Here is a 12,932-nt window from a genome sequence, read left to right as displayed (position 1 = left end):
CACTTGGCACTTGGTGTATATAAATAAAGCTATAATTAAGTGAACGTAAAGAAATACATAAGGTCCCTTCCAACAACCCTTGATAAATTGTTCATATCTATCTAATATTTAATAATTCATAGAATTAATTTTTTTATGCAAATTTATTCATTTAACAACTAGATTGATGGAATTTCTAATCGATCTTTTTGCGTCTCTATTGCAGTCCAGCAGTCTTAGGCATCTACTTAGCTGACCTAATCTAAAATCCGCCAATGACTACAGTAGAAGAAAAAGTTTTAATGATCAAAAATTTGAGATAAAAGTATAAATAAAAATATAATCTTGTTACTATAACTGTGTGAATCTGCCCGATATACACGAATACCATGGTACATCAAGTGAAAACGGTCTCCCTTAAACTTTCTTGCATACTCTGCAATAAACTTGTCATGCCAGAGAACGCATTGCATGGCACTGTCGTACAATAATTACGAAATATTAGCTTTTGGCATGAGCTTAGCATTTTTATTGAATCTATACTCGCAAGTTTTTTTGGCGATTAATGAACCAGGCATGTAGTTAATGGTATCTGAAAATCGAATTTGTGCTTTAGACACGCTTTTCTCAGTCGATTGAAACAAAGATTTGGCACAAAACTGCAATTGTAGTCACAAAATCCCATGCTAGATTTGATATGTTTTAGTCATTGCGTTTTTTGAATTCTCGTGTTTGCCTGTTTCTGAAAATACAGACTGACAGATAATCAATTCGTTGTTGGAGTTGATCACAATTTGGCACCAGTCTACACTATAGTTGTTAAATCTGTATACCGAATCTTATTCATCTAGCTCTCTTCATTTTGCAGTTATTGTATTAACATATATTCGAACAACCAGACAGACAGACTTCCTCTGAATGGATTTTGCTCAACATTTGATAAAAAATCTATAGGTATGGTGAAAAGACCGCATCCAAATTTCAACCAGCCAGCTCAAAGCACTCTTGAATTATCTTTGTCACAGACTGACATTTTCCAAAACAGTTACCTGTCAGCGGTTTAAGCCAAATGAGCGTCTCCTGTTTTTTCAGTAGCGCCAATTAGGGCTAAGAGTACGACTTAGCTACTTCATTCGTCACATTCGCTAGCACTACCCCTTTTTACAGGAGGGCACATTCACACACCTTCCAATAGAACACAGAAGAACAATCATGCCCTACCGGGACTCGAACCCGGGACCCCAGATCACGGAGAAGACGTGCTACCCCTACGCCATGACGCCGGCAACGATTATTATACTTTCTCTATACTACGTATATGAGAAACTAAAAATGCATTGCTAAAATTTATCATGTTTGATTTTGCATCAAAATGCTAAATCAAATGTCACATTTCGGACTAACTCTTTGAAGAGGAAGCTCTATTCTATTTACAAACAATTTTATTTTCTTCATACAGAGTTAATTTTAAAAACATTAAAATAATGAGCGTTAAAAATTGAAAAAAATTATATTCAGAAAATAAAACTTCAAAAATGACAGCATCTGTTCATAATAATAGGAACTTCTGTTATCGCTATTAATTTAAAGTAATTTTTTTATATATTTCATCACTAGTGTAGCTTTAAAATTTCGATGGATAGGATCTCGTCTCAATTTATTTTATCTGACAATGGTTAAAATTAAAAAGGCCTCGACGAAATGAAAAGTGATACATGTGGCTTGACCGAAAAAAACTTACATTAAATCTCATGAAGATGTAGAAAAGAATATTAATTTTATCGTAAGCACTTAGGGTCAAAAGAAGCAGAAATTGACTGCATTCATTGAAGAATTTAAGTATTTTGTGTCTGTGCCAAAATAAAATGGCAAATTTAATTTCATACTGCAATATATTTTTAACTGAATTAACATATTAATGATTTATTTTAAGTTCGCTAATTGGTTAATATTTTTGGCAATTTTAGTAACTTTGTGAAAATGTGTATGTTTTTTTTTTTTTTTTTTTTTTTTTATCATGACTCTTTTCTGCCTAGCATCTATTTTTGTACACAATATTATTTAAGTAGACATTCGGTATTTAACTAGAATCAGTAATAATTACGACAATTCATGCTTGACAAAGTATAAATATGTTCCAAATCTCTTTAATTCACAGGATTTTTACCTACTAAGTTATTAGAAAAATAGATTTATGTTGAATTTGTTTATGGCCCCCTTCAATCTCGTATGCCTTTTCAGAAAATTGTCACTGACTACATCTGCGACCACATTATTGGTGAGTGATATAATAAATGTTTACGAAAGAATTCCATAAAAATTAATATATTTCGTCTTAAAAAATCCATGAAATTAGGTATATTTTGTCTTAAATATAAATTTCTTTTATTTAGAATATTAATTAGCGGAGTTAAAAACTAGTTCCAAAGCAATAATATAAATCATTTTTACATATATTGAAAGGACCTTAACGAAATACAGAAGGTGTATACACATTTTTAGAACAATTTTGGAACTCTTTAATTAATGTTAAAATGGGGAAAATATTATTTTAAATATTCGATCTGGCAACCTTTATTATTATTAATATTATTATTTTGCTCTTTTACGCCTGCATTATTGACTGACTATTGAGAGACTTTTCATAAAATTTCCAGGGGTATTACTTTCCACTCCTCTTCTACAGCTTTTCTGAGTCCATCAATCGTAAAGGGTTTGCGTTTCAAAAAACTCTTTTCATCGAATAAAAGGTCCGATAGTCCGTGGGTGCAACATTAAGAAATTTCGAAGGAGTAAGCTGAAAAAGTATACAGGCTTTGCTTTTTTCAAGGGATGAAGTTGCATATTTTGAAGTATGGCGTGCAGCTTCTTCTTGCCGAAATTTCGCTCTTTGAAAATCATTGGGATAAAGAAATGGAATTTCTTCTGTCAATGTAGGACGTAGCCTTTTCTCTTGATAATACATTGAGTTGATTTTAACCTTCTTCCCACTCTTCTTGTAATTAATTTTCCGTTGTAGGATAACTATGTAAAAATCATAAATCCCTTACGGAAACTTCTTTTTGACGGAAATATATTTGAACATTTTTTTTTATTGTCTCATATATGTAATGCAGAGAAAATATAATAATCGTCAAAAAATTCAAACTCGAGATTTTTATGAATCTCCACATTTCAGATCTCCAAGAGTTCGAAATACACATTTCTGGAAAATGCCCATCCATTTGTCTGTTTGAAACAAAGATAACTCAAAAACGATTCGAGTTATAGAGTTGAAATTTGGTATACGGTCTTTACACCAAATTTGCAGATTTTACTAAATTTTGAGCAAAATATGCTCAAAAGAAGTCTGTCTGTCTTTCCGGTTGTTTGAATATAAGTTAAAGCTATAATTACAAAACGAAGGGGGTTAAATAAATAAAATTCGGTATTTAGTTTTAACATATATGGTGTAGATACCTGTCAAATTTTGAGCCAAATTTAAAGAAGAGTTGATTGTCTGTCGGTCTGTACTTTTAGAAATAAGCAAACGTGATAATTCAAAAACACATTGACTTAAATATATCAAATTTGTTATTGAAAATTGTGACTACAAGTGCAGCTGTGTGTCAAATTTTTATTTTAATCGTTTAAGAAAAATATTTGTAAAACATAAATTCGATTTTCTCATACTTTTAACCCCATTCCAGGGATTAATCATCAAATAACTCGCCAAGAATGACACAATAGATTCAGTAAATTTCTAAATACAAGCCAAAAGTTAATATTTCTTAACTATTGTACACCAGTGCCATGTAACACGTTCTCTGACATAACACGTATATTTGAGCGTATGAGAGAAAGTTTCGGGGAGACCATTTCTCTTCTTCGTTACTATATATACGTATTTTTATTGCAATCGTTAAGGTAAATCATGCATCATGTAGGGCCAAATGGTATTTCCATTTGTCTTCTGTTAAATAGTTTTCCTGCAGAGTTCTACAAACTGTTTTGAGAACTCAGGCACATCCCCTGAGCCAAGGGATGTGCCTGACTGCGTTGAGGCACATCCCTTGGCAAAAGCTAATGGACGTTACGTTTTTTTTTTTTTTTTTTTTTTTTTTTAGCTTTTTTTAAATTGTAAATCTTGACTTTTAAGTCGTAAAGTTTGGTTAATTATTTTATTTATCATTATTACTTATGGACTTAAAGGCTTTACAATTGGTTTCTGCATCAAAGTATTTTCTGTTGTTACTAGAGATTTCATTTTACAAATATTTGAAATAGTACATACCTTTTTCGGGCACTTATTTTGGATCTCCTTTTTGTGTAAAAGTAATGATTAGTGTTGCTTATTTTGCACTTAAAAATTTTGATACGTGCATTTTACAATGCCTTTTTTTTTTTACTAAATGGGAATATTTCTCTTTGGAAAACAAAGATATAACCTTCAAACCACAACTTTTATATATGTGTCATTTTCATAGAAGAATAAATGTAAAAGTAGCTGACGATATTTCTCATTTCAAACAATAAACTGTTGCCAGAAATTTTTATTCCAAATCATTTGCCTTTTTTAAGAGTCCTTTATTGAAATCCTTTTAAAAATTTTAAAATGCCTTCTATAGTCACTTTAGTAGTCACGAAGATCTGAAATTCTGTTTTTATATTTTCTTATTATCAGTTTTTCCTACTATCGGTTTCAGTTTTCAGTTTACCAGTAGTATAGTTCAGTTATCAGTTTTACCTACTTTTCGGATATTTTTAAACCAGTATTCGCCATAAATTATCAGACTGAATTGACTAGTACAACGATCAAATTTTCTGAAATTTATCGTACTAATATTCAAGCTTTGATAATTATTCATACTGTCTTTAGAATATTTTTTGAACATTTATGATTTCATAGTTATGTTAGAATCAGTAATAAACGCAAATATTACAATTGCGAAACTGAGATTTGACTTTCTCAAGAAAATCAATAATAAATAAATTTTAAAATAAGAAAGAATATATTGACAAAAGGTTACAATGAATAGTTTTGAATAGTTTTTTAATAGAAGGAATGTACAAAAGTTGATTTATTAAATCACTTCAAGAAATTATCTTTGCAATTGAAGAATATATATTCTTCCTCTGTCTAAAATTTCGAATACTGTCTATCTTCCGTACAGTTGTCAATCTCCGTATTGTTGATCGCCTCCTATTCCCCCGAGCCTGTTGCATGATTGTCCACCATTTCTGTTTCCTCATGGTCTGGCATTGCTGCTACCACCTCCGAAACCACCAGGAGGGCTGCCTCCATTACCTCCAGGTCTACCATTTCTAAACTCTTGTTCACCTCCAAAACCTCCTTGCTCTTGCCTTTCTATTCCAAAGCCTTCTTGACCTGGACCACCTCCTCCATACCCACCTTGACCTTGACCATCACGTCCAAAGTTTCCTTGTCCTTGACCACCACGTCCAAAGTTTCCTTGTCCTTGACCTCCACGGCCGGAGTTTCCTTGTCCTTGACCACCACGTCCAAAGTTTCCTTGTCCTTGACCTCCACGGCCGGAGTTTCCTTTCCCTTGCCCTCCACGCCCAAAGTTTCCTTGCCCTTGGCCACCACGTCCAAAGCCTCCTTGTCCTTGGCCACCACGTCCAAAGTTTCCTTGCCCTTGGCCGCCACGTCCAAAGCCTCCTTGTCCTTGGCCACCACGTCCAAAGCTTCCTTGACCTGGGCCACCACGTCCAAAACCTCCTTGTCTTTCACCTCCGAATCCTGCAGCTCCCGCTCCCCCGAAGCCTCCTGGTGGTGGTGGTGGAGGTCCTACTCCCCCAAAATCTTCTGGTGGTGGTGGTGGAGGTCCTCCACCTTCTTCCATACCATATTCTTGACCATCAGAAACTTTCGTGGACAGCAGGCAGATTACAACAGAAATAAGTATCGGGACCTGAAAGAAATATTTTTTTATAAAACGTTGAATTTGGAATAATCTTCTGATTATAACATATCACAAAATTAAGTTAATAATTAAAAAGTATTCATTAATCAAACTAAATTTTAAATAGTAAAGAAATTATTGTTCAATACTAAAAAAATGAAAATGCGTAGTTTAAAAAAGTTTAGTGTCATCTGCAAAAAAGAAGCTATTTGGTTTTCGTGTTAAAAATATGGAAATCGAAACAAAATAGTGAAGGCATAAGACGCTGGCAGAAATATTTGAATAAACTGAAATTTTCATTACATTTATAGCATGGTTTTAATTTTTCATATCAAAAAATCTTCTTTAATGTCAATTGTGTGCTTATTATCTTTAATTTTATTGTTGTTTTCCAGATTACTTTTTAGCATTTTTGCTCTGATCCCGATATTTTTATTAAAATTTATTTTCTACAATATAAATAAATACTAATAAATAAATGAAACTAATAAATGATAAATGTTTTAATTTTTTTTTTATTCTTTTCTTTCATATTAATATTTTACATATTTTATTATTCGAAAAATTTTGCTATCTTTTAATCTGTGTTTTTTCAGGTTCACTTCCATGCGTAGAGACAAAATTTAATTAAAACTAATCAATTAACTGATAATTAAGACCTGAAAATACTAAAACATTTGTTGTCACTAATATTATATTAAAATATTGAACCATATCGCCGGCGTCCTTGCATAAGGTTAGCGCATCTTCCCCGAGATCTGGGCGTCCCGGGTTCGAATCCCGGTTCGGGTAGGGTTGTTCTTCATCTGTGTTCTATCTATGAGGTGTGTGAATGTGCCCCCCTGTGAAAAGGGGTTGTGCAAGCGAATGTGTGAGTTTCACTTTCATATGAGCTAGAAGTCAGACTTCTGCCCTCGGGTGCTCAGGGTCTTTACTCTCAAAAGCTAATGCACCCCCTTTCCGTGGTAATGCGGACACGACATCATCATCATTGAGTCGCATCAAATATTAAAATGTTGCATAGTAGCACAAGACTATACTAAATATCATATTCTTAGTGTATACTGATGAAGGATTCAACTAACGAATACAAAATTTCACATTTACACACTTGAAAGATACCAAATAGAATAAAGGGGTTAAAAAAAAGAAAACATTCGAAAATCGTGCATTTTTTTATTAATTGTACACTATTTACTTCGGATTCTTTAACACATTAAGAGCTTCAAAAGGAAGAGCAGTAGTAGATGTATAATTAGAAATACTAGGTATTTGATTTTCTAGGTCGCTAGTTTTAGTGGGGGTCGTAGGTAGGCCGATAAAGAATTAGGAGCTACCAAATATATAAATTTCTAAGAAATGCATATTAATGAATTGAAAGATATTAAAACTACGTTGAGTATTCACATTTAATTATTAAAATCCTTGCCAAATAAAATTAAAGTATAATTAATTATTTATTTATAACGTAATGGTATAATTATTCGTTTAACTAGTTATGCCATATTCCATTTGATAGCTCTAGTAACGGAATAATTTTAAATGTTACATTTACTTATATTTTATTATTTTTTATATCCAATATAATAAATACTTTTATTTAAAAATAAGAAAATCTTTAATTAATAGTTACAGTTAATACTTCATAATCTCTATTAATAATTTATTCTCCAAAATAGCAACAAAAAAAATTGATACAAATTTATATACTTCCAAAAAGTGACCAAAATAAACTAAAATAAAACATTAATACGTTATGTACGTTAAAAATTCTTCGACATATGAAATTGAACGGATTAGCGCACAACGCCGAGATATGAAAAATTCCTACATCAGCCACCGGAGGCGGAGTTTTTGATCGATAACATGATATTTGATTTGCAGATCGTGAAAAAGATTTTCAACTACAGTAACTCACGAGTATCCGGCCTGATGTGGCGGATACAGGCCGGATAACAAAAAAGCCGGATAGGCCGGAGTTCTATGAACTTATTTATTTATCCATCACAACCAGAAGACAAAATTTTTATATCACAACTCACTGTTATATACGTATTTTCTCACCTCTTATTGAGTAGTAAGCTTTTCATTTATCTCAAGCCAAGTTGAATGTGAACGCGGCCGCGGGCCGTTGAATCGCAGAAACAGTTGCCGGTAACGTATAGAGTTAAAATAGAAGGCTCTGTACTGGTAGTTTATATCTGTTACTATACTGCTCTGCACGTTTTAGGAATTTATTAGAGAACAAGTAACTTGAAAGATATAAACTGTTCATATTTTAACATAAATTCTGTAATGCTTAACTTAAACGCAGGAAATATAAACAAAACGTTAAAGTAAATCATAGGCCTATTCTTAAGTAAGTTAACTGGTCTCATTTTTCACTAATAAATGATTATACAGGTATGAAAAGATAACCCTAAGATAAACGTCAAAACTTACAGTTTTTAGTTTTTGAAAAAGTCTTTAATAGATAACAATGAACAACGAGCAGTACTCTACTCTTTTCCTGTCACAACTTGTATTTTGCACACGACATGTAGGAGGAGAGGGAGGCGCCTGCTTCCAAAGCCTTGACAGTGTTGCCAATGCAACGCCTTGCTTTCCTCAGCTAATTACGTAAAAGAAAACTTGGCCGGATAGTCGCGAAACGGATATTCGGGAGTATACTGTATATAATCTTTACAAGTCAAATAAATATTATAATATAGAAACCAGTTAACCATGTTAGCAAGAGTTTAATAATTAAATATTTCTGCAGAAATATATGATGTTTCTGTTTCTAGTTAAAAATGTATTCTGATTATTTATTCGACATGGAATAAATATTTCATCAAGTGTGAAAAATATTCAACACAGAAGCAAAGCAAATTCTAAATTTCTCGCATTGGAACCAACCTAAGTAATTTCAGATTCACATGAAAAGCGTATTCAGCGTGTCATTTAACACCGAAATCCCTCTTGAGGAAGTGGGTCTGTGGGTCTATCAGAGTGCAAGTGAACACGATAATTATAAAATTTAGAGAGCTGGATGGATAAAATTTGGTACACAGATTTATAATCTAAAGTGTAGATGTATATTAAATTTTGATGGATAAAAATGTGCATCTCGTATCGAATTTTTTAAAAATTATTTTGATTTTGATTAAGTGAGAATTTGCAGCTTTTCACAAAACTTTCTGAAAATATTCTAACTTAAAAAACGTTTTATAATAAATTTTAAAAAAATTTAATTTAAATTTTAAGTCAATTTAGTTGCACAATTTTTTTCATAACTTTTACGATCTGTAGGAAAAAAGTCTTTTACATAGTTTTCAACAATAGATTTGCTTGTTACAATAAAATTGAAACCATTTTTTTTAAATTTTATATTTGATTGCGTGATTTTCTTCCATTGTTAAAAGGTAAGCGGAAAAGATTCAGCCTGACTCAGTTTACACAAGGAATCAAAAATAGAAATTACATTACCACAAAATAGAACGTACAATTTGAAATTGAGTACTAGATTTGAGTTTTTAAAACACACCATGATTTCCATTTTAATGGCTCAATAAACAAATGACGATATTTTAATGGCTCAGTAAACAGAACAGGTGTAAGGCTTTAAAAATCAGATTTCTTTGATATCTGCTCAATTTGATACTTAAACAATGCTTTGTTGAGGGAAAAATAAATAAAGCGATACGGTCAAAGGCTACTAATTGGTATTTTAAAATAATCCAATCCGATGCAATACACCAATACGATTGTCGCTGTTGGGTTTCAATCCTAGAAATAAGTCACTGTTTTAACTTTTTTTAAAAAAATTTTCATTAAAAAATTTTTTTAAAGCAGATTTAGATATAAATACGGTGATCAAAAGAAGGAATCGTAAGCTCAAAATCAGAAAAGTAACATGGTGACATTTAGTTTGTTTTACCAAATTTCAGAACTATTTTTATAAGGCTCATATAGTTTCGAACCGCGGTAAGTTAACAGAATTTCATTTTAAAAGTAAAATTAAATCAATAATTTTGAGAGATAATGACAAAATAAATATTCTTAAAGAATTTAATATTATTATATTCATTTACTTGTGACAAAAAGAAAACATTTTTGTCAAAATTTGCCAAAGTATGAAAAGTTCGGAAACATTTTGCAAACGATTCTTTCCTCGTTTGTATTTTGAATGAAATATTCTACTTTTTTGGCCTTTCTTAATTGATTAAAATTTTCACAGAAAAAAACTATTTAAAATTAAATAAACAAACTAGGCAATGCAGAAATCACATAAATAATTTTTACGGAAAATTACTTTCATAATAAAAATTCATGATTTTAAAATAGCAAGCACAAAATAATTGACAGTTATTGACTGAGTAAATTTAAAATTATTTCTGTTAATTTTTTTCAGGAGCTGCCATTTGTTGAAATGTTAGTTATTTTAAAATTGAAGTGCAATTTCATGTTTCATCGTACCGTTGTATAATTTAAGAAATATGTATAATATAAACACTTATCAAAAGCATCATAGCTTGAACATGGAAATCATCAGATTAAGATATTAGTTTGAAAGTAGTTAGAAAATAAATTTAAACAAAGGAATTAAATCTCACAATATGAATGCTGTTATATCTTTAGTTCATAATGTTGAAAAATAGAGTAAAAAATAACCGATATGAAAATATATAAACCAATCTGAGTATTATATAAATGTTTTAATTTATTGATTATCAATAATGTATTTTTGGTAAGTTATTAACAAAACATTTCTCTAATCAAAATTCATAAAAATAAAAATAAAAACATTATGCTTGAACAAGATGGAAAATAATACATATTTTTACATGTAATATGAAAATTTTTAAAGACATTTTCGAAACTAGATCGAATTATATTCAGATAATTAATAAAAACAATTAAGTATTCAGTTTTAAAAACGTCTTCATTATAAATTAAAAAAGCAAAATATTTTGAGAATCTAAGACAACCTTTAACACAAATACAGACTGATATTTTAGAAACTAATATATATAAAGAATACTCCATATTTGATAATATTATCTTATTATACCTTTTTATTCTTCGCCTGGCATTTTACTGACATTTTTTATTTTTATTCTTAATTAGTTAAAAATGCACTTAAGAAAAATCTGCAAGCACTTTTTCGCTTGATAATTCTTTTTTTTAATTCTCTTTTTAATGTAAAATATCCACACAAAGAATTCGATTGATTTCCCAAAAATAAACTTACCGCTAACTTCCCCATGATGGCCAGCTGTAATCTTCTTTGTACTCTTTATCAATCTGCAGACAAAACTAACACTAAGAACCACCTGTCGCGTTCTTATATACAGAAATTCCACGCCTACTTTTTTATGTTTTAATTATTATTGTCACGGAATATTCACACGAGGCGTACATTTTTTTCAACAATGGTTTTATATCCTCTATAACCATCTTTCGAATATCCGCCATATTGAGGAAAACAACTGCCAAAATCTGGCAAATCTTGATATAAATTTCAACACACAAACGAAAGAGTCAATGCATTATACAGATGTCGTGGATGATCAATTATGATTTAATTGTTACGTAAAAGGGATAGAAAATCGTGAGTTCCGTTTTATGTTTAGACAACACTTTATCGTCATAAGGTATCGCATAAGAAGTCCTTGACAATCACAACATTGTTGTTGTCGTCGTCTTGAAAATGCACGCTCGTGAAATATACAGGCGGTAGAGTTTCAGGTTGGATTGAAATAGTATAGAAATTTTAAAATACATTTGCATTGTATTCAAAACTAACAATACTAAATAACAGATAGCCTTTTATTATCTCGTATACAAGAATCACAATCATCACAATATTTTATCAAAATTTTCTGACTAATTTTCACGTTTTAAACCCCCGAGTTGAAATTCAAGCATTTTTAGATTAGCGTCTGTATATGTCTTTGCACTTCGGTATATGAACATGGAAACTCAGAAACGAACATAAAATTTTTCGAGTGATCCATGTGCCGAAATGGTGAGTCTCTTCTATGTAAGTCTTTTAAATGCATATTCGACTTTTTCTAATATGATATTGCGTGTTCCATAAAATCTTGGTAAGAACACAGGTGTGTTTTTTTGGTGAGTTTTTAAAAATACTAAGAATATGGCTTTAAAACCGAAGAGGTTTGTTAATTTTTTTCTCTTAATACTTTCATGCATTTATAAAATTGTTGATACTTCCTTAATAATATCTAAAGTATTTTCTCTTTTAATATTTATAACATATTTTCTTTGATTATTGCGAATGAAGTGCCTAATTAACACTTTAAAATCTATGAATTCTTGATATTTTTTGTATTCTGAACTCTGTTTTTCTTATAACAATAATTATGTCCTCTTGTCTTATCATGTATTAAGTCCTTATCTTGTCCTCTGTCAATAATTATGTACCTTTGTCTTATAAAAAAGAGCGTGTCCTACCTTTAACATCCTCGTATTACCGCCGTGTTACGCTGTAGGCTAATTGGGCTACAACCAAAAGGTACTGTTGATCCAAAGGCATCTAATAATATTAATACCTATAATTAATATATCTAATAATATTATTAATATCTAATATATATATTAAAATATACTAATTTTATTTAAATACTGTAAGAAAAGATAAATTTAATTATAAATTTTAAAATGGTAAAAGTAAATATATATTTAGTCAATTACCAGTCAACCATTAATTTTGTAAAGTTTCAGAAACATTGCAGCTCATGAGAATTCAAACAGAAACAGTTAGAGAGGCAATCTTAAACTATGTAAATAATAGAAGTTACCGCTGATAAAGTACAGTTACTGAATATTAACTGTAAGCTGTCTCATAATAGTGAACCAGACTGATCTCTTTAATTACCCTATAAAGCGCAATATTAAAGAAAATTACGTTAGGGGTTATAATTAGGTGTTTTCATTGATTCAAATTCATTAGTTACGCTTCCAGTGGAGCACAAAACTGTTTGCCCAAATTTGCTAAGACTGTTTTTTACGTACACTTCCATATTGAAAGGTCATTTAAAAATT

The 12,932-nt window shown here is 30.7% G+C and overlaps 1 protein-coding gene across 1 annotated transcript; it reads right to left on the bottom strand.

The window, feature by feature from the left end:
• Positions 1-4,994: 4,994 nt before the first annotated feature.
• LOC129972417 (acanthoscurrin-2-like) lies at positions 4,995-11,238 on the bottom strand. The gene is made up of 2 exons (XM_056086551.1): positions 11,119-11,238; positions 4,995-5,894 (listed from the first exon to the last, which is right to left on the bottom strand). Exons 1-2 carry the CDS (start codon positions 11,131-11,133, stop codon positions 5,208-5,210), a joined length of 702 nt encoding a protein of 233 aa, XP_055942526.1. The 5' UTR covers positions 11,134-11,238; the 3' UTR covers positions 4,995-5,207.
• Positions 11,239-12,932: the final 1,694 nt, after the last annotated feature.

This window comes from Argiope bruennichi, chromosome 6 (genome assembly GCF_947563725.1).
Source record: "Argiope bruennichi chromosome 6, qqArgBrue1.1, whole genome shotgun sequence".
Classification (NCBI taxonomy): Eukaryota; Metazoa; Arthropoda; class Arachnida; order Araneae; family Araneidae; genus Argiope; species Argiope bruennichi.
Note: the sequence above shows the minus strand (reverse complement) of the source record. Positions and strands in the feature narration are given on the sequence as shown.